The 21,255-nt window shown below is 37.6% G+C and overlaps 1 protein-coding gene across 5 annotated transcripts in view; it reads left to right on the forward strand.

Annotated features, from left to right (window-relative positions):
- CREB1 (cAMP responsive element binding protein 1) overlaps positions 1–21,255 on the forward strand; it is a 72,480-nt gene that overhangs the window by 24,487 nt on the left and 26,738 nt on the right. For 2 of the 5 annotated variants that reach the window (XR_010746653.1, XM_066346368.1), the window contains exons 3-5: positions 4,340–4,486; positions 5,237–5,278; positions 12,893–12,993. Coding sequence is in view for 4 of the 5 variants with exons in the window: in XM_066346368.1 (XP_066202465.1) it covers positions 4,340–4,486; positions 5,237–5,278; positions 12,893–12,993 (290 nt within the window). In the remaining variant the exon portion in view is untranslated. Of the gene's footprint in view, positions 1–4,339; positions 4,487–5,236; positions 5,279–7,217; positions 7,326–12,892; positions 12,994–21,255 lie in introns of those variants that run through there. The other 3 variants (XM_066346370.1, XM_066346371.1, XM_066346369.1) reach the window with 3 other exon arrangements.

Below are 21,255 nucleotides of genomic sequence, written 5' to 3' on the forward strand. Positions count from 1 at the left end.
TTCTTGTATTGCTCTTTGAGGGACTAAAACCATTTCTTATTTTGTATCTCTGGTAGCTTATAAAAATCATGTCTCTGTTCATAGTGCTTCATTATTTCATTATTAGCTTTATTAGGGCCTTGATTTGGATAATTTTCATCCATTGTTTTGTATATTCAGTAGGGTCTTTTATAGTAGAAAGTCATGTTTTCGATTCTGGGCAACTTATTTAAATTATTTGATTATTTTTCTCTTTTCTCTAGGACTTTATACCTTTTTATTTTATACAGATTTTATACCTTTAACACTTTAATTTTCTCTTCTTTTGTTTTTGTTTTTTTCTAATTTTCTTTCCTGTTTTTTTATCTCTTTGGTTTTTTGCTCTTTTGGGGGGGAGATTTTCTCAAATTCATATTCCAACCCATCTGTTAAATTTTTTATTTATCCTGTCATGTTTCTAGGAGTTCTTTTGTGTTTTGAATAGTCCTTTTGTGTTTTAATAGCATCCTGTTTATATTTCGCAAAGGCAGTATTTTCTCGTATCAGAATATTAATTAGGTTCTGTTTTGTTTTAACTTTTCTTCTTCCAACATAGATTTTCCTCTATAGCTTTCCATTTGTTCTGGTCTCCATTTTTCTTATTAGAAGCTTTCCTTATTGTGGTTGTCTGCTCAGGTTTTAAAGTATGGGACCAGAAAGCTGTTTCGGACACTAACATTATGAATTGTGAGCTTCACTTAGGATGACTATGGCAGTACGTTTTAAGTCTTTCTTCTTCCCCTTGACATGGATCAGGTTACGCAGAGAAAACTACTAGTAACCCTGCTTGTTGTATGGTAAAGGCCTGGGAGCCAAGTGAGAAAGACTGAGGTTTAGTACCCCACCTTCAGCAGCGCCTGGTGTTAGGCAGTCAGACTCAAGGGGAACTCTCTAGTCAGAAAGCCTCCACTTCTCTGTCAGTATGGGATACTTAGTTCTCCCCGCAGGGAGATGAGAAGGGGATCCAACTGCTTCTGAAACAGCCTTATTTTCTGCTGCTCCTTCGCTCCACCTTCCCCAGTGTATTGGATCCGGAGCTGCTTGAGGGCTTTGTGGTGCCAGCAGACTTTCTCTGCGGCCACCTCGTGAGTTGGCTTTCTGAGGTCTTCCAAGTTTAATACATCCATCCTTTTGCTTTCCAGCCTTGAAAATTCTTGCTCCTTCCCATCCTATGCTTGTGTGATTATGTCTGTAAAAACGAAGTGTCATGAAGTTTAATTGGAAATTCAGGAAGAAGCAAAATTATACATACATGTTCAATCTGCCATTCTTACCAAGCAGTCCTCTAGCCCTTAATTTAAGACTTTTAAAAGCAGGATGACGTGATATTTGAGTTTTGGAAAGCTAGTTCCCATTTGTAAATGTTTCATTCTTTTTATTCCTAATTACAGAATATTTTTCACTTGCTCATCCAAGGCCTTAACACATATACATTTTTGACAATTTTCTTCTCAGAATTCTGATACCTGCTATTTTTTGTCAGTCTTTAATACTAGAAAAGTATAATAAAATGGTCAAATCCAAGATCTTTGTAATTTGATCAATGAATAGGAAATAACATTCAGCTGAACTAATAACAGAAGACAATCTAAAACAATAATGAGATTGTTATTTTACTTACTTTACTTTTGGAATTTGCAATAATTTTTTTTGATTGGAAAAAAAGAATGTTGGCTTTGACTGAGAATAAATTTTTATGAACTTAACTAAAGAATTGGATAAAAGGTCATTGTTGTAGCTTCTTGAAATAGACAAATTTGTAAACCTAAATATCCAATAATAAGGAATTTATTATATAAACCATGTCATTTATATTATTCACCCATTAAAATGAAGATGTTAATGGAATGGAAAGATATTTATAATGGACTCAAAAGATAAAATAGATTCCATGATAATGTATTATAAAAATTGAGTGTATATATATGTACTTTTAAGAACACCTACATCTATACCAAAAAAAATAAAAGTGATTACCTTTGAGTGGTAGAAATATAAATGATTTTCATCTTATTTCTCTGTATCTGTATTTTATAAACTTATATTGAGAGGAGCCATTATGCAGATGATCAGGGTAGAAAAGGAATTATTTATTGAGTTAACATGTTATGTTCACCCTAGAGAATACTCAGAAGAGGATATAATAATTGCTTCAAATATTAGATAGAAAAGCTTTTATATGGAATTAAGATGAAATAGTCTGAATAATTTAAGGTTGTGTTTTAGTGTAGGAAAAAATGTCTTTGGGTCCATCAGAGTTTATCAACAGGTCGCTCTGTAACTACTGGAGTATAGTCCATGGACCCTATTTTGAGAACCAGATAAAACTAAACAAGATTTATAGTGGCCAGAAAGGGATTAATTAGGAAGGACTTCTAACTGTCCAAAGATGGAAAGCTTATGGTTTTAACCTTTACCTTCAGTAGGGATCTTCCCCCATACTTCATAGTGAAATATTTAATTGCTTGCCAAATATCTGCAAATTCAGATGTCAGATCAATTCTGTTAACTTCCACAACCACCCCAGCCACCAAAAGTTTCTCCTTACCTCTTGTGTGTGTTCTCTGTTTCAGTTGGTAGCATGGTCTGCCATTTCTTACCTAACCATGATATATGTGTATCATCTTTGATTCCTCTCACCGCCTTCAACCAGTCATTCATAAAGCCCTTTCTGGTCTGCTTCTCGAATTTTCGTTAAATTGCTTTTCTCATTCCCATCCTTCCCACATCTAGTGCCTTCTTTCTGCCCTTTATCATCTCACCTTAACTACTTTCTCAATTGGTTTCCTTGCTTCCACTTTTGTCTTCCTGTGACATAAATATTTTCTACACTGTCACAAAAAAGACCTACTTAAAATGCAAACTTCACCATGATATTCAGTTCAAAACCCTTCAGTGCCTGTCCCACTCTCCTCAGGATCAAGTACAGGTTCTTTACTGTGACATACAAGACTTTTCATGACTAGCACATCTAGCCGCCGCCTGCTGTGTCTTCTTTTATCTTGTTCCACTTCCAACCTCAGAGACTAAAACACTCATGTGATCCAGTAGGACTACTGCTTCTCCCTCTCTGCTCTTGCCTGACCATCCTGATTCTCCTTGCTTTCAGAGAGTGCTAGCCTCTCTGCCTGGATTCTATGCTTATAACAACATGCCTGACTTGGTTTCTTTGTTTCAAATTCACCTTCTTCCTTGGTAGCCTCCTCTCTTAGGTGGGATAGGAAAACTTTCTGTGTGGTCATTTTTATCTTTGGAACCTTCATTACTTCACTGAATTATATTTACTTGTGTTCTTTTCCCCATTTCTTCACACACATACCCCAATAATTTCTTTAAAGAGAGAGATCTATGTCTTTCTCATTTTTGTAGTTTCAGTTCTAGCACTGTTCCTGGCTTATAGGTCCCCAGTAACTGGTTTACCAGATAAAATCCCTAGTACTCCCAGAGGTGTGCAAGCAAAGGAACCGGAAGTACCATCTGACAGACATCTATGGCAGAAGAGCCCTTTGTGCCCAGATACTGACTCATTAAAATTGCCTTCTTTGTGCCTCAAGGGAAAAAATGGCTTATATTTTCTAAACTCTACTCCTTTATTCCTATAAGAAGAAAATAAATTCTTAAAATATCAATTGTTACCAGTTAGTGATTTGTTTGGGGAGTTTGAGGTTTTCAGATTTTAATACCTATGAGTACTTTCTCATTAATGAAAGGCATACTTGTAATTAGTTTAAAATAAAAATACAAACCTATGTTGTATATTATAAAATGTATGTTTGTTCTAGATTTAGTAGCTAAATTTGCCGAAGCTTGAGAACAGTAATATTTTAGAACATGGCTTATTTAACACATGATATTAAGAATACTTTTTTGTTTCTTTAAGTCTAACATATTACTTGACCTTCAGTAAATTAATCTCTTTGAGCACTTGGTATTTCTGTTTCTAAAGTGGAAATAATCCTGATTATCCAGCCTTGATATCTTTGAAGAACAAAATGAGAGATTGGGTATGAAAGCAGGTGGGAAAATGTAAAAGCACCATGCAAATAAAGTAGTATTTAGTTGACATCTGTTACATGTTTTAATATTACATTAAAATAGTATTTTGTTTTTTGTCAATTTGGGAGGAGTTGGAAAGTGGGAGTGAGGGAGGCATTTGTAGTCTTTTTTTTAAGAATATTAAATATTATTAGTTTCACACCAATGAAATATTAGCTAGCAAAAAGGTCATCTTGTTGCTGCTAAAAACTTGCTTTATATTGAACATGAGTACTCTCAAGAAGGTATCTGTGACGGTAATTTTTTTCCATGTTCAACACAATAGGTATCTATGCCAGCAGCTCACGCAACATCATCTGCTCCCACCGTAACATTAGTACAGCTGCCCAATGGGCAGACAGTTCAAGTCCATGGAGTTATTCAGGCGGCCCAGCCATCAGTTATTCAGTCTCCACAAGTCCAGACAGTTCAGGTATGTGTATAAAAAGTTCTACATCTACTTTTATAACTGTGGTTTATAGTCATATCTCTCTTCTTTCACTAGTTATGAAAATAGGGGCATAATCTAGTTCAGAGTTTATTTTACTTTACAATAAAGGAATATGCTGCATCTGTATAGTCACCTTATGTATAGGAACATATATACCCAAGAACTGATATATAAGAAAAAGACTTTTTCTTAAGCTGTAGAAGAAGAAAAAGGATTAATTGGGGGAAATCATTAACTATGTGGGATAAAGTAAAAATGTTTGGGAGAGACTGTAAAGCTGATGTACCTCAATTAAGGAAAATTGAGATATAAAAATAATACCTCTGTAATTATTTTCTAAACATGCTACTGAAAAAAATAAACCCTTGTCAAAGATTAACTAATAACCTTACCTAAGGTATTACTTGAATTTATAGATTATATCAAGCATTTGTAATACCAGCTACATTTAGGGTTCTAAGTTACAGCATATAACTTTGAAATAATGATATATTCAGAAAGTGCACCTTATGAGTCAGGGATCTCATTCTTTGGAGAGATGGAGAGATTGTTCCTTTGGGTTGGAGCCAAAGGAATTAAAAAGCACATAGACTCTGAAGGTGACTAACTGTAGGGAAAACCTAGAGCAGTATACATCTTTGCATTGAACTTATTGAAGAAGAAGAAAAACTTGAACTTTCATTCAAGTAGGCCATAACCCCAGCCTCCCATTTCATATTTTTTGCTTCACAGTCTTCCTGTAAGGACTTAAAAAGACTTTTCTCCGGAACTCAGGTGAGTCCTAGGTCCTAGATTTGGAGAGAACTATTTTAGAAAGGAAGGTGAGAAATTATTCTTTATGGCTTTGTCATTCTCTGTAAACATGTAATTCAGGTTTGAATAAAAATCTTAAAGATCTTCTAGGTTTAGGCCAAACTTGCTACTTACCAGCTAGCCCTTAGTCTGTTGCTTAATTTCCCTATATCTTTTCCCACTTCCTCCAAATGGTAGTGTAACATTGCTGAACACTTGCAGAGGAAGAAAGGTCAGGGAGGTCATATTATCTCCTGAGGTAACCAATTTGTAATTAGGGTAATTGCTAAAATACTGTTCCCAGGGATGAACCAGGATAAGCCTTTCTAAAATTTTACCTGATGGTCCCAGTTCTAACCTCTGAAACTAGTTAAGCAAGTTTAACTCCTTTGTTGGACTGTTTTCTAGTCCTTATTTCCCGCCCCCTTCCCATTAAAAAAGAAAAGAAAAAAGTCCAAACTAAACAGTCACTTATTTTTCTTCAGCCATTTATTTTAAGTTGGAGCTTTGATTCCTCCTCACCATCCTCATTGTCTTTTGGGTGAGCTGGAGTCTTTTCCTTGGGCATGGTAGCCAGCCTGCTGGGTATGTACAGAGGAGAGAAGTGCCTCCTTTGTCCTGGAAGCATTCTGTTGACGTGGAAAGGTCAGGACAGGTTAGATTTTGCCAGCCCTATTATACTGTTTGGTATTGAACTGCTATTACCTGCCCCTCCACCCCCCACTTCATTCTGTCCTTGTGCTTTTTAACTTGCTTGAACACTGAGTGGGGAAAAAAATAATGTTTTCCTGTGAAATCATTCAACTGTATGAATTTCCATACTGAAAGATACCTGGAATAGAATTTGTTACCAGGTCAGTGTTGTCCGGGTAAAGAGCGAAGAATTTGATACTTCTGTGGATCACAGTGGCTAGTTTCTTATCCTTTGCCTCAGTTTTATTTCATTGAATGCTCCCTTACATTCTCCATCCTGTGCCATTACTACTTCCCTACTCATCTCTCTCTTGATAATAGTGGAAAGAAACTGCTAGTTAGAGGATGGGAATAGATTCCAAATCTCACATTAATCTTGGCTTTTTCACTTATATTCGGAGGTCTTTCTGTAAAGAACAGTGAAAAATTACCAAAATTATGCCCACCCACAAATTTTGTTAAGATTATACAATTTTAGGTTATAATAGGTGATATTTGTTTACTCTATTATTAATTTAAATCTTTTGTTTGTGACAAAAATGATAATAAATTGGAACTGGGGACTATATGTACATTATCTGTTAAAAAGAGTCCATTTGTTCAAGCACACATCTTTTCATTAAGGTGAGCCATGCCCATAATTGAAAGCCTGAATTCTACAAGAGAGACATAGTATAGTATATTTTTATTTTAAGCATCTAAACCATGGAGAATCTATAAAATTTTAATGGTCACTTTACCTAGTTGACAGTGATTAGTATTAATAACTAGGAAGTCGTTTTTACATCAAACAAGGAGAGAAATGCACCTCAAACTTGTAGATGGGAAAATATTACTATTCTAGAAGAGCATTTCCAAAATATACAAGGTACATTTCTCAGATGTGAGGATAAGATATTAGGACTTCTGTTTATATTTTTTAATCTAAGAATATTAGAAACTAAGCTGTATGAATATTATATTTATGATTTGATATTGATGCCCTAACTTGATCCTTATTTTATGTATGAGTCAAATCTTACAGATTATGTAAGAATCCCCCAACGTAACGGAAGTGATGTGAATGAATAGAAGTTAACAGTGGCATCCTCACTTTTCATTTGTTAGTTTTGGATGCATTTTTCATTTAGTGCAGTTTAAACATGTCAGAGGATTTATAGATTATGTTACCTTAAATTTTTACATTCATTCCTTCAACGATTTTTATTGATCACATGCTATGTGCCAGTCACTGTTCTAGGTGCTTTGAAAGACAGCAGTGAACAAATAATACTTCCCTATTCTCATGAAGATCACATTTGAGCGAAGAGAAACAATGAAAAATAAAATATGTCAGGTGAGGATAAGTGCTGGGAAGCTGATAAAGCAGGGGAAAGTGATGGAGAATGATTTGGAGAGAAGGGTGTTCTGTTTCATGTTGGGTGGTCAGGGAACATGGTAAGCAGAAGGCAGTACAAACAATAAAAATAAGTTCAAAGGCTCAGAAGTGAGAGTATGCTTCACATATCAAGAAATAGCAAGAAGATGTGACTCAACTTAGAGTGAGCAAGGGACAGTGGTTGGAGATGGAATTTTTGATAGCATCTTTACAGTGCTTTGTAATATAATGGAAGCAATGATGAAAATCTCTTGTGCAACACAGAGGTTCAGTGGTTATCATGTAGCAAAATATTTAAGAGTTATCAAATGAAAGGATGAATTCCTTGCTTGTTTTTTACAGAAGACAAGTGTTCCAATATTTCTGTTGTTTCTAATGATGGCAAGCAAGGACTTGCAAGAGGTGTGTTACCTAATATATTATTGGAAAGAAAATCCCTTACAACTCTCCTTTCTGGGAGGAAAATGGCTCTTAATGTATGAGAGAGTTACTACTTTTTTTAAACTGTAAACAATGTAAATTTGGCACCTAAAAACTCAAATTATGTACTTTCAAACACGTGGAAATAAAATTTTCTAAACTATTTAGAAGTTTTGTAGAGTTTTAATAGTTGTCGAACTTACTTGTTAAAATATGAAACCATAATACTTTTTATTAGCATATGGTAACTGGGAACCAGGGAAATGAAAATATACTAGATAAATTCCATCAAAAGTTTGTATAACTGGTACATGAAAAAGAAGAATGATTGTTTTATTAAGTAAGCCTGGCCAATAATGCACTTATTTTATAGATACATTTCATGAGTTCTCTTTTTTCAACAATAGCCGATTTTAAATTACATTTTTAAACTCCAAGCTTAGAGTCAGTTTTTGAGTCACTGTTATAAACTGTTAAATGATTTTTATGAAGCCTTTTAAAGCAAATCATTCAATATTATAAAAACAATAAATGATTTATCTTTTAAAGGTTTACAGATATATTTTAATATTTATAATTAATGTCTTTAAAAATTATTTTAATAACAAAATAAGTTATGAATAAATATATGCTTATGTAAATTTTTCTTATTTATAAAGGAGTTCTTTGGATCAAAAGAATTTGAAAATCATTGTTCTAGACTTTTATTAAACTTCTTGTTCCATTGAGTAAAATACTGTACCTACACCATGAGTATGAACTCTCCCAGGAAGAATAAATTTCCAGGGTACTGCATGTAGTTTGAATAAGCATCTAATATAACCATTGCTTTGATTTTTCGCTATTATTTTATTTTGAGATTTCAAATATCAAAATAGGAAGTTTCCCCCTCCATATAAACAGAAGGTACGGGTTTTAACAAAGGAAAAGAAAGTTGAAAAGTACAGATCTAAAACTTTATATCTACAAGAGGTAGTTTGGCTTTTTGAAAATGTCTTGACTTATAAGTGGCCAAGGTTAGAGTTACTATAGAAGCACAGGAAGCGGTTTATAGGAGGTGACGGAAGGTGAGGCCCAGAGGAAGTGAGTGTATCATTGGAATGGGATGGTAGTCGATGATACTTAAAATTGGGATGTAGTTTTTCATATAGTTATTTTTAATAGCCTATTAAATATATTAGATTATAATTAATTATTTTTATTTATAAAAAGGATTTTTTGACATGATTTTATTAGTCTCAGAAATGTGGGTCCACTGTATGTTTTTGAGTTTGAGCTTTTTTGTTTGTTTGGTTTTTGATTTGGGGTAGATAATCCATAGGAATTTGCTTCATAGTTCAAAGTAATTACTATATGGTAAGTTAATTCCTTTTGTCTGAATTGACAAAAATCTTTCAGGTCAGGGGAGGGTTTTTGTTTTTTTTTTATACCAAGAGCAGTAGATCTGGATTTGAAAAAAATTAAAGGCTGCCTGACCTGTGGTGGCGCAGTGGATGAAGTGTTGACCTGGGATGCTGAGGTCGCCAGTTCGAAACCCTGGGCTTGCCTTGTCAAGGCACATACAGGAAGCAACTACATGAGTTGATGCATCCTGCTTCTCTCTCTCTTTCATTCTCTCTGTAAAAAAATAAAATAAAAATCAAAGGCTATATATAAAAAAGCAACATTAACTTCATTTTGAAACTGTCATATGGGTGTTTTATGTAGCATGTTTTGAAGTTGTTTTCATTCTTTCAACTTGGGCGAGTGTGCTCAAGTCACTATATTGTTAAAAGAAGGTTGTAAGGAAGGGGTCAAACATGGCAGAAAGGACAGTAGAGGAGCTAAGGTTCTGAGAAGTATTAATAAAAGTAGACACTTTGCACACACAGTGCTGTTCACTATGAGGACAGTCTTGTTAGTCCTTGAAATTCTGACCTTCTCTTAAGGCCTTTTCACAGCTCCTCATGTGCTCTACCTCTGTGAGAAAGTTTGTGCAAACTGTACTGAGTGGGCTAGGCACAGCAGCTACATATTAGTAAGAGACTGTTCTGTGTGCTCCTTTGGCAGTAACTATAGCACTGTTACTTGGCAAAGACTCACAGAGTAAGTTCAGCCTTGCCCATATGTTTATCTGTCATTTCTGGATTCCTTAAATGTTCCTGTTAATTTTTAGGTCTTTAAGACTATACTTATACTTTAGGCCTGACTGTTGGTAGTGCAGTGGATAGAGCTTCGACCTGGGATCCTAAGGTCCCAGCTTTGGAACCCTGAAGCCACCTGCTTGAGCACGGGCTCACCAGCTTGAGCATAAGGATGCTGGCTTGGAGGTGGGATCATCCACATAATCCCATGGTCAATGGCTTGAAACCCAAGATCCCTGGCTCAAGCAAGGGGTTTGGCTTGGCTGGAGCCCCCTGGCCAAGGCACATATAAGAAAGCACTCAGTGAATAACTAAGATGATGCAACTATGAGTTGATGCTTCTCATCTCTCTCCCTTCCTGTCTCTGTCTCTTGCTTGCTAAACCAAACCAAATGATTATACTTATAATTTAAAGTGTTTGGATGAGTCACATTACTTTATTGTAAGTATATTTTTTGAAGCATTATTAGATTTAGCTAATTTCATTTTAAAATGCATGTATACTGCTCACAAAAATTAAGGGTATTTCAAAATTAGTATGAAGCGATAAAATACCCCCTAATTTTTTTGAGCAGTATAGATCACAAAGCCCTGTCAATATGAGTGCCCATCACATACATAGTACCTTTGGGATTTCAAGTTCCTCTGAGTATTTTTTTCTTTTTTTTTTTTTTTATATTTTTCTGAAGTGAGAAGTAGGGAGGCAGAGATACAGACTCCGCATGTGCCCAACCAGGATCCACTTGGCATGCCCACTAGGGGGCAGTGCTCTGCCCATCTGGGGCATCGCTCTGTTGCAACCGGAGCCATTCTAGCACCTTAGGCTAGGCCAGGGGTCCCCAAACTTTTTATACAGAGGGCCAGTTCACTGTCCCTCAGACCATTGGAGGGCCGGACTATAAAAAAAATTTTGAACAAATCCCTATGCACACTGCACATATCTTATTTTAAAGTAAAAAACAAAACGGGAACAAATACAATATTTAAAATAAAGAACAAGTAAATTTAAATCAACAATTGACTAGTATTTCAATGGGAACTATGCTCCTCTCACTGACCACCAATAAAGAGGTTCCCCTTCCGGAAGTGCGGTGGGGGCTGGATAAATGGCCACAGGGGGCCGCAGTTTGGGGACCCCTGGGCTAGGCCATGGAGCCATCCTCAGCTCTGGGACTAACTTTGCTCCAATGAAGCCTTGACTGCAGGAAGGGAAGAGAGAGAGAAAGGAGAGGGGGAAGGGTGGATAAGCAGATGAGCACTTCTCTTGTGTGCCCTGGTTGAGAATCGAACCTGGGACTTTCACATGCCAGACCAACACTCTACCGCTGAGCCAACCAGCCAGGGCAATATGTTTGTTCTTATCGCCACTGCCATAAACTTTGACCCGGAGCTAACTCACATAGACCCTTTTGCCTTGGTTAAATCTAATTCTCATTTTGACAACATCATGTACACGGTATTCAGGAAAGAGAAGGAGGCTTCTGCAGAGCAGACTAGGGAAACTTGGCAGTATAAATTTGACAGCCATGCTTGCCTGGGTGAATGAGCTTCCAGTCTAAAAATGGTCTGAAAACACCCTTGGGTTGTTGCTTCTCATAAAACTGGTTTCAGATTGGAACCAGTAGGATTTTGACGCCTGTTAGGGTGTCTAAATCTGAGATGCCAAGTATTGACAGTGATTCTACTACTTCCTAGCTTTGTGGCTCGGGTGAGTTACTTAACTTCTTTGTGCCTCAGATCTTTTAACTATAAAACGGATATAATAATTGTACTTATCCAGGACCTAATGTTACTGTATTAATAAGTGATTAAGTATAAGGTCTACCGGAAAGTTCTGTCCGTTTCTATCACAAGTTTCGACACGTAAGCACATGTTTATTTGGCGCATGTGTCTCTATTTTTATCACTTAATGTATACATACTGACGTAGCAAATTAACTAAAACAAAGTTGATTCACGTTAGTCTTATGTGTGAAGCGATAGTGTACCCATGGCTACTGATAAAAGTTCATTTATGCCACTGTAATTTTTACGAATTTCAACAAGGAAGAAATCTACAGAAGCATGTCTGTCTTATCCACCATATTCCCCGGATTTAGCACCCTCCAACTATCACTTGTTTTTGTCCTTACAAAATTTTTTGAAGGGCAAAAAATTCAAAAATGAAGAAGATATCAAACAAGCACTGGTTCAATTTTTCACATCAAAAGATAAAACATTTTTCAAAAATGGGATATACAAATTGCCCTCACGCTGGCAAGAAATCATTAATAATAATGGCAATTATATTGTTTAATAAAGTTTATTGATAGTAAGAAAAATTTGTATTTTGTTTTATTCCAAAAATGGACAGAACTTTCTGGTAGACCTTATAATTAAACAATGTGTGTTTGTTTAGTTAAAATTGTAGACTGCCAACTTTGAAATATGTCTGTATGTAGCAGAGAGTTTTTTTCTAACTTGCTAGAAACAACCATCTGGAACATGGTGGGGTATTACCACTCTAATTTGTACATTTGTAAATATGTTCACAAAAGTCTTTACACAGTAGTTAAAGGAAAATATTTGTATAGTCACTATATAGACTTATGACTAAAACTTTAGTCATTTCTTCTTTCCTTCATGTCTGAAATCTTATTTTATTTGGTAGTCTTATTCTAACAACTAGAAGAAAACAACTGTCAGGTAATATTGATGAATTCAGGACTGATTACATGAAGTCCTGGAAGAGATTAAGCTAAATTTGAATATCACAAAAGTGTGGTTTTGACAAATGTTTTAGGTCCTCGGACTTGTATAGAATAAAAGGGGAGAAGCTAGTGATTATAGTGTGGTTGTCTCTCATAAAAATGGATTTTTTAAAAATCTGAAGTATGTATAAGATTTATGTATGTCCTTTTGTATTTGACTTTTTCTTAAAATTCATAAAAATTTAATGGGAACGAAATTTGATTATCAAGATAAAGTTTTCTTTATTTTCAGATTTCAACTATTGCAGAAAGTGAAGATTCACAGGAATCAGTGGATAGTGTAACTGATTCCCAAAAACGAAGAGAGATTCTTTCAAGGAGGCCTTCCTACAGGTATGGAATTTAATAGTTAAAAGAACTTAAAATCAGAGATGTCAGAAAACCAATTAGCTGTTCAGCTCAGGACCATGTAGCTTACTATTCTTCATATTGAGTCACTTCTCAAAATAAGTGGAAGCTCATCATACAGAAAAAGAACACTTCTTATTCTGAACAGTCCTGGATAACCACTGATGGTTTTTTCTGCTTCTGTTTTTATAGATTATGCTGTCTGTTGCTTTTCTGTTTAAAAGTTTGAAATACACTGGATCCAGTTATATAGTGTTTTCTAGTTACATGTCAGTTCTGAGACTGTCCAGTTCATCTACTTAGCACACATTTGCAAACCATGTCTGTATCCTGGTACTAAGCAGATAACCGTGTGTTAATTTAATAATTGTTTCAAGGTTATCTTTGCTGATTTTGAGGTCTCAAGAAATTTTATGTTACCAAGTCCCATATTCCCCCGTGTATAAGACTCCTATGTATAAGTCGCACCTTAATTTTGAGGCCCATAATTTGAAAAAAATGTATTATGTTAAGTTATGGAACTCAAGTTTTATTCATCATAAAATTTCTACCTCTCCTCATCACTGTCAAAACTCCCATCAATTAGCTTGTCCTCATCCCTGATGACGAATCACTGTCTTCATATATTGCCTTGTCCTCGGTTCCATCTATGGCATTTGAAATGTCACACTTCTTAAATAAAAAATCTACAACCACTGTATAAGACGTAACCAGTTTTTAGACCCCAGATTTTTAAATAAATAAATAAATAAAGTGTCTTATACATGGGGAAATACAGTATGTGTTATTATATGCATTTATATTTATAGTTTTAAAATACAGCTAGTTTTAGATTTTAACTTTGAAGTATATTTTCTGTTAGTATGTAACATTTGATTCTGAAGCAAGTCCAATCAGATATTAAGAAATAAGCCGGACCTGTAGTGGCGCAGTGGATAAAGCGTCGACCTAGAAATGCTGAGGTCGCCGGTTCGAAACACTGGGCTTGCCTGGTCAAGGCACATATGGGAGTTGATGCTTCCAGCTCCTCCCCCCCTTCTCTCTCTCTCTCTCTCTCTCCCCCCCTCTCCTCTCTAAAAATGAATAAATAAATAAATAAACATTTAAAAAAAAAAAGAAAGAAATAAGCCGGCCCGGGCTGGTTGGCTCTGCAGTAGAGTGTCAACTTGGCACATGGATGTCCCGGCACACAGTAGAAGCGACCATTTGCTTCTCCGCACTCCCCCTCCCTTCTCTGTCTCTGTCTCTTTCTTTCTTTCTCTCTCTCTCTCTCTCTCTCTCTCTCTCTCTCTCTTTCTCTTTTTCCCTCCTGCAGTCATGGCTCAATTGATTTGAGCACGTAGGCCCTGGGCGCTGAGGATGGCTCTGTAGAGCCTCTGCCTCGGTGCTAAAAATAGCTCGGTTGCAAGCATAGCCCCAGACGAGCAGAGAATTGACTCCAGACGGGTTGCCAGGTGGATCCTGGTTGGGGTGCATGCAGGAGTCTGTCACTCTATGTTCCCTACTCTCACTTAAAAAATAAAAAAATAAATTTTTAGAAAAAAAGAAAGAAAGAAGCTACATAGCTTCTCTGAATATAAATTCTGGCAGATTTTAGCTGTAAACCTTATAAAATATGGGCTTTATGTTGAACAAAAGTTTTATTTGCCTTAATTGGCCTACATCCCAGCAAAGGTTATTTAAATAATAACACTTTAATAATAAAATAGAAGATGCCAAAGACTACATATATGTAGAGAAAGGGCTACTTTCTTGAAAGATAATGGTATTTTTCCTTACAGTCAAACCTCCACAGTGGGGTATCATTATTTTGTTTTAAATTTATGAATTCTTTTCTTAGTGAGAGAGAGAGGCAGACAGGAAGGGAGAGAGATGAGAAGCATTACTTCTTTGTTGCAGCACCTTAGTTGTTCATTGATTTTCATATGTGCCTTGACCAGGGAACTCCAGCTGAGCCAGTGACGCCCTTGCTCAAGCTACCAACCTTGGACTTCAAGTCAGTGACCTTTGGGCTCAAGCCAGCGACTGTGGCGTCATGTCTATGATCCCACACTCAGGCGGTGATTTCAGGGTTTTGAACCTGGGTCCTCAGCGTCCCAGGCTGATTTTCTATCCACTGTGCCACCGCCTATTCAGGCTAACTTTGAATTCTTGAAACCTAGCCTCTGTTGATTATAACACGATCTCTAACATAGTCCTTAGGATATGCTAGTGGGGATCAATTAATTGATAATACAAAATGCATTTTTACTGAAACAACCCAGGTTTATAGTGATTAATTGATACCCAGAGGAAGTTCTTGAAGAGCTCTCTCTTAGTCTCACCTGGCATGTTATTTTTACCATGAATTTAGCTGAAAAACAGAACCCATGCTTTTCAAACTTGCAAATGACAGAACCTTAGGGATAAGTATCCTAATGGATGGGAGAAGTATTTGAAAGATCATAGCACCCAAGGGAAAATACCAAAACAAATAGGATGAAATGTTAGTGATAATTGTAAAATTTGTGAACTTGAGTTTAAAATAAAATCAGTTACTCAGAGTACAGGATTCTTAATTAATTCATTTTAAAGAGATAATATGTTCTTTAATTATCATTGATGATATGGTTGCCAAAAAAAGCCAATGCACTCTAAGACTACATTGGTAAAAAAACAAAACAAAACAGTGTCTAGATCAGGGGTCGGGAACCTATGGCTCGCGAGACAGATGTGGCTCTTTTGATGGCTGCATCTGGCTCGCAGACAAATCTTTAGTAAAAAAATAATAATAATGTTAAAAATATAAAACATTCTCATGTATTACAATCCATTCATTTCCTACCGCTCATGTTCATGGTTGCTGGTGGCTGGAGCCAATCACAGCTGTCCTCTGGGACAACACCAAATTTTTATTGGATAATGCGTAATGTACACGGGTCGTTGTATGGCTCTCATGGAATTACATTTTAAAATATGTGGCGTTCATGGCTCTCTCAGCCAAAACGGTTCCCAACCCCTGGTCTAGATTAAGGGAGGGAATTACAGCTGACCCTTGAACAACATGAGTCTGAACTGCACTGATCAAAAAAAAAAAGTGCAGATTTTTCCTAGTGGACCACGCAGTTCAAACCTATATTGTTCAAGGGTCAGCTGACAGTTGGGAATCTGTGTATGCGGAGAGCTGGCTGTACTTAGAGCAAATTTTTGACTACACAGGCAGTTAACACTCCTAGTCCTCTCATTGTCCAAGGGTCAACTGTAATCCCGCTGCTCAGACCACATCGGGAGTATAGTTTTAAGAGAAGGGGAACTGTATGTCCAAGGGGAGAATGACCAATATGGTCTGGAGCAACAACTTGAGAAACTGGAAGGAAAAGACTAAGTGGTCACTGGCTTCATACAAAAGAGAAGTAGATGTAGTTCTGGGTCTACAGTAGTGGCTTTTAAAACTTTTTTTTTTAAAGATTTTATTTATTGTTTTAAGAGAGAATGAGGAGGGGGTGCTTCAACTTATTGTAATAGTTGCTTCTCGTATTGCCTGGGGTTTTGAACTGGCGGCCTCAGCATTGCAGGTTGACGCCTTATCCACTCTGCCACCACAGGCCAGGCTGGCTTTTAAACTTTTCTAAACTACAGTCCATAATAAGAGTATCTTTATAGTTCTCTATATACATATATACTATAACACATATTCATTTATATGCATTTACATATATTTTTATGTATATATAATTACATGTATTCATATATAACTATACAGGCATATAATATGTGAGTTTATATGAGGCAGGATAGTAAGAAGCTAGGGAAATTCCTTGGCAAGTAAAATGGGGAAATAGACAAATTGTGGACGAGAAATGGACAGCCAGGTACAGAAGGTTACCTCCCTAGAGATAATATCTAGGCCTCAGATTGTATTTTAGCTCCAGGCCCAGGAAAGCAGCAAAACCAGGTGGGTGAAGCCAGGACCAGCTGCAATGAGTAATGACCTCCCTGCCCTGGGGCTGACCAGTTAGTGAAGACCACAAACAACCCTGAAAGGACTCACTTGGAAAAGCTAATGACTAGACTACTGACACCCTCTCCTGAATTCAGTCTTTAAACCCCCCCAGCAGCACCCAGTGCACTCTTCCTCTCAGAGCACAAACGGGGCCTTTTCCTTCCACTCTTCTCCCCCCGCAGGCGGGCGTCTCCTAAACTCTAAGGATCCCCACGAGATTTGCAAGCAGGGGAGCGATGGGCAGAGGCAGCTCATTCCAGGCTCACCCCCTGAACCTGTCTCCAAGGCCCCCTTTCCTCTGCCTTCCCTCCCACCAGGCTCATTTCCTTCTTCTGTGATTTCTAGAAAGCCAAGGCAGCCCGCCTAGGCTCTCTTGTTACATCTTCTAGTCTAGACCTTCCTTGTTTCACTGCCCCAGCTTTAATAAGCCTCCTCTCAAAAATCACCTGGACTCATGTTGTGAAATTTTTCCTGCGTGAAGTCAAGAACCCACACACTAACGGCTGGCCCTGGCAGACCCAGAGGGCCAGGGCCCCTGTCTGGTAACATATATATATATACACCTATCATAAAGCCAGAAGCCAAGGCCACTATCACAGCAGCCCAGCCCATACAGGTTCACATTGGATTCAGACAGTCGGTAAAGAAACAACAGAGCCAAATACTGTTGGGCCATCATCTTTAATCCTACCTTGCACCCAGTGGGCAAGTAAAACACACACTGGGCTCCGAAACCCACTCACATTCAGTGCTCACAAAGCTACTGACTTACCAAGTTTCCTAGAATCAAAGGTTTCTAGCTCACCAGACTTAGTCACCTCTGTTCCCCATCTCCTTCCTTCTCCCTGCACAAACTCTGCACAAACTGGCTTCTTACTCAGCACTCCGCCATCCTGGCTGCTTCTCCAGGCCTCCTCCACGTGGCCTTTCTCTGCTCTCCTCTCTGCTCTCTCCTGTCTAATGCTAATAATCTCAGGAACCGAGAGCAAGCTCCTGTTCTGCCCTCATTTTATAGTGAGAAATCAAAACCTTTAATCCAATATACAAAATAAGGAAGTCTCTGATACAAAGTCACTTATCTGAGGCATAATTGGATTGTACCACCCCACAACAAAAAGGGTGGGAAAGGCTTAGTCCTAAAACCAAGCCCCAGGCTACAAGGATCCTGCTTGCCCACAGCCCGCCCCCAACACACATTAATATCACCTGGACGACAGGCTTCCATGTGGGCAGCGCCATCTTTTTTTTTTTTTTTTTTTTTTCATTTTTCTGAAGCTAGAAACAGGGAGAGACAGTCAGACAGACTCCCGCATGCGCCCGACCGGGATCCACCCGGCACGCCCACCAGGGGCGATGCTCTGCCCACCAGGGGGCGATGCTCTGCCCATCCTGGGTGTCGCCATGTTGCGACCAGAGCCACTCTAGCGCCTGGGGCAGAGGCCATAGAGCCATCCCCAGCGCCCGGGCCATCTTTGCTCCAATGGAGCCTTGGCTGCGGGAGGGGAAGAGAGAGACAGAGAGGGAAAGCGCGGCGGAGGGGTGGAGAAGCAAATGGGCGCTTCTCCTGTGTGCCCTGGCCGGGAATCGAACCCGGGTCCTCCGCACGCTAGGCCGACGCTCTACCGCTGAGCCAACCGGCCAGGGCCGGCAGCGCCATCTTTAACAAAGTGAGCATAATATATTTTATCTGCCCAACACCTATATATAGGCATCTAAAGGAGAATATCCACAAGGCAGTAATAACCCTTACCATGTGTGATGTTCAGCTGTTACTGTTTTATGCTGGTTGCTTTGTACTGAGTTGTTTTCATGGCTTATATATGGGTTGTGACATCAGCTTGAAAAATTCTGCTCTAAAAACCAGTACCACTCAAAATGTAGTCCACAGACTAGACTGATACATCAACATCTGATTAGAAATGGAAATTCTTGGTCTTGGTTTCCTTCCCCATACCTAATGAATTAGACTCTGGGAACAGGACTCTGCAATCTGTGTTGTAACATACTTTTCAAGTGGTTTTTTGTATGCTTTTGTATGGTTTTTTGAAATTTGAGAAACAGTGCTCTGGAGTAGTGATACCCAAAGTGTGAGCTGTTTAAGATAGTGGTCTCTCATTTGCAAGAAATAAAAAAGAGAAAATTTTCCTTACAATAAGAATAGGAGTTGCCTGACCAGGCAGTGGTGCAGTGGATACAGCATCGTCCTGGGACACAGAGGATCCAGGTTCAAAATCCCGAGGTCTACAGCTTGAGCACCAGCTCGCCAGCTTGAGGCAAGGGGTCACTAGCTTGGCTGTAGCCCCTGGGTCAAGGCACATATCAGAAAGCAATCAATGAACAACTAAGGTGCCACAACAAAGAATCAATGTTTCTCCTTTCTCTCCTTTCCTGCTGGTCTGTCCTATCTGTCCCTCTCTCCGTCTGTCTCTCCCTAAAAAAAAAAACAAATACAATAAGAGTTTACCAAATGAGAACAAGTAGATATGGAAAAGAATAAGTAAGAAATCTAGGAAATTAGAAATATAAATATTTTTTAAAACATTGCTAATTAACTGAAAGGGAACTGAGAATGAAGAGCAGAAACAGGTAGAAAAAACAGGTGAAAAGTGATGGTGTATAGAATGAGGTGCTTCAATAGAAGCATTTATAGAATTTCCAGAGGGAAAATTGGGAAAAAGGAAATTATTTAAAGAGATAATAGTAGAATATTTTATACAATACCAGTCAAGATAATTATATAGGTAAGTATAAAAGCCAGGATTATTATAGCTTTGCTTTGTAACATTTTTTCCTATATGATTTGAAAGGCAAATACATAAAAGAATTAGAAATCTGTTGATGAGCACACTGTATGAAGATGGAGTGTGTGACAATAATAATGTAAAGGGGCAGAGTTTGGGTAGACTGTTAAAGCTGAGTTATTAATTTAAACTGATGCGATGGAAATTTTAAGATGTCAAAAATTACTTGAGTTAGGGTTTTTTCCTCTTCTGTAATTATGTTATTCATTAAATTATTTTTGTTTATAATCCAATTTTAGAATTTTCCTCATCCTTGTTTTTTTTGTTTGTTTGTTTTGACTATATAAAACATTAACGAGATTTAAAAGTTAGGATTGTAGCAAAAAAAAAAAATATATATATATATATATATATATATATATATATATATATATAGTCAGAAATGCCCCTCCCAATCATTCTATTCTTTCTTCCTTCCTTCCCTAATACCCCCAATAGATACTAATCTCATTAAACTCTGGTTTATCCTGATTTTTTCTTGAACAGCTAAACGTTATATGTATATTTTCTTATTTCATTTTTTTCTTAGACAAAAAGTACCATGTGTATGCATTATTGGGATGAACTGTAGTTTATTCAACCATTCTCCTATGTGTGAGAATATAGGTTGTTTGCAGTATATGCTGTTAAAAATAGTACTACCATGAATTATGAGGGTATCTGTTTTCTCACAGCTTTGCTAGCAGAATATATTGTTATTTATTTATTTTTTTATTTTTTTGCCAATTTGAGAATTAAAAATCCAGTTTTCCCCTGGCTGGGTAGCTCAGTTGGTTAGAGTATCATCCTGATATGCCAAGGTTGCAGGTTTGATCCTTGGTCAGGGCACATATAAGAATCAGCCAGTGGATGCATAAATAAGTGGTACACAGATCACTGTTTTTTTCTCTCTCTCTTCCTTCCTCTCTCTATAAAATCAATTAAATAAAATTAAAATCAGGTGTTTGGTCATTTTTCCCCATCAATTTTTTTATTTTCAAGTGAGAGAAGGGTGGATAGCGAGACAGACTCCTACATGCACCTGGACCAGAATCTACCCACAACTCCCTTCTGGGGCTGATGCTCAAATCAACTGAGCTATTTTTAGTGCCTGAGGCTGACATGCTTCGACTGATGAACTATCCTGTGCCCAGACTATCGCTAGAACCAATTGAGCCCCTGGCTGCGGGAAGGGAAGTGGGAGAAAAGGGGAAGGGGAAAGGGAGGGGAGAGAGGCAGATGGTCACTTTTTTTGTATGCCCTGACTAGGAATCAGTCCCCAGACATCTATATGCCAGGTGGATGCTCTATCTACTGAACCAACCGGCCAGGGCTCCCCATCAATTTTTTAGAATTCTTTATGTATCAGGGATATTGCCCCTTTGTATGTATATAATATGTGAACATTTCTCCTAGCATTATTGATCATCTTTTGACTTAATTTTTGGTGTTTGCCACGCAAAAGGATTTTTTCTGTAGTCAGAT

Source organism: Saccopteryx leptura, chromosome 7 (genome assembly GCF_036850995.1).
Source record: "Saccopteryx leptura isolate mSacLep1 chromosome 7, mSacLep1_pri_phased_curated, whole genome shotgun sequence".
Lineage (NCBI taxonomy): Eukaryota > Metazoa > Chordata > Mammalia > Chiroptera > Emballonuridae > Saccopteryx > Saccopteryx leptura.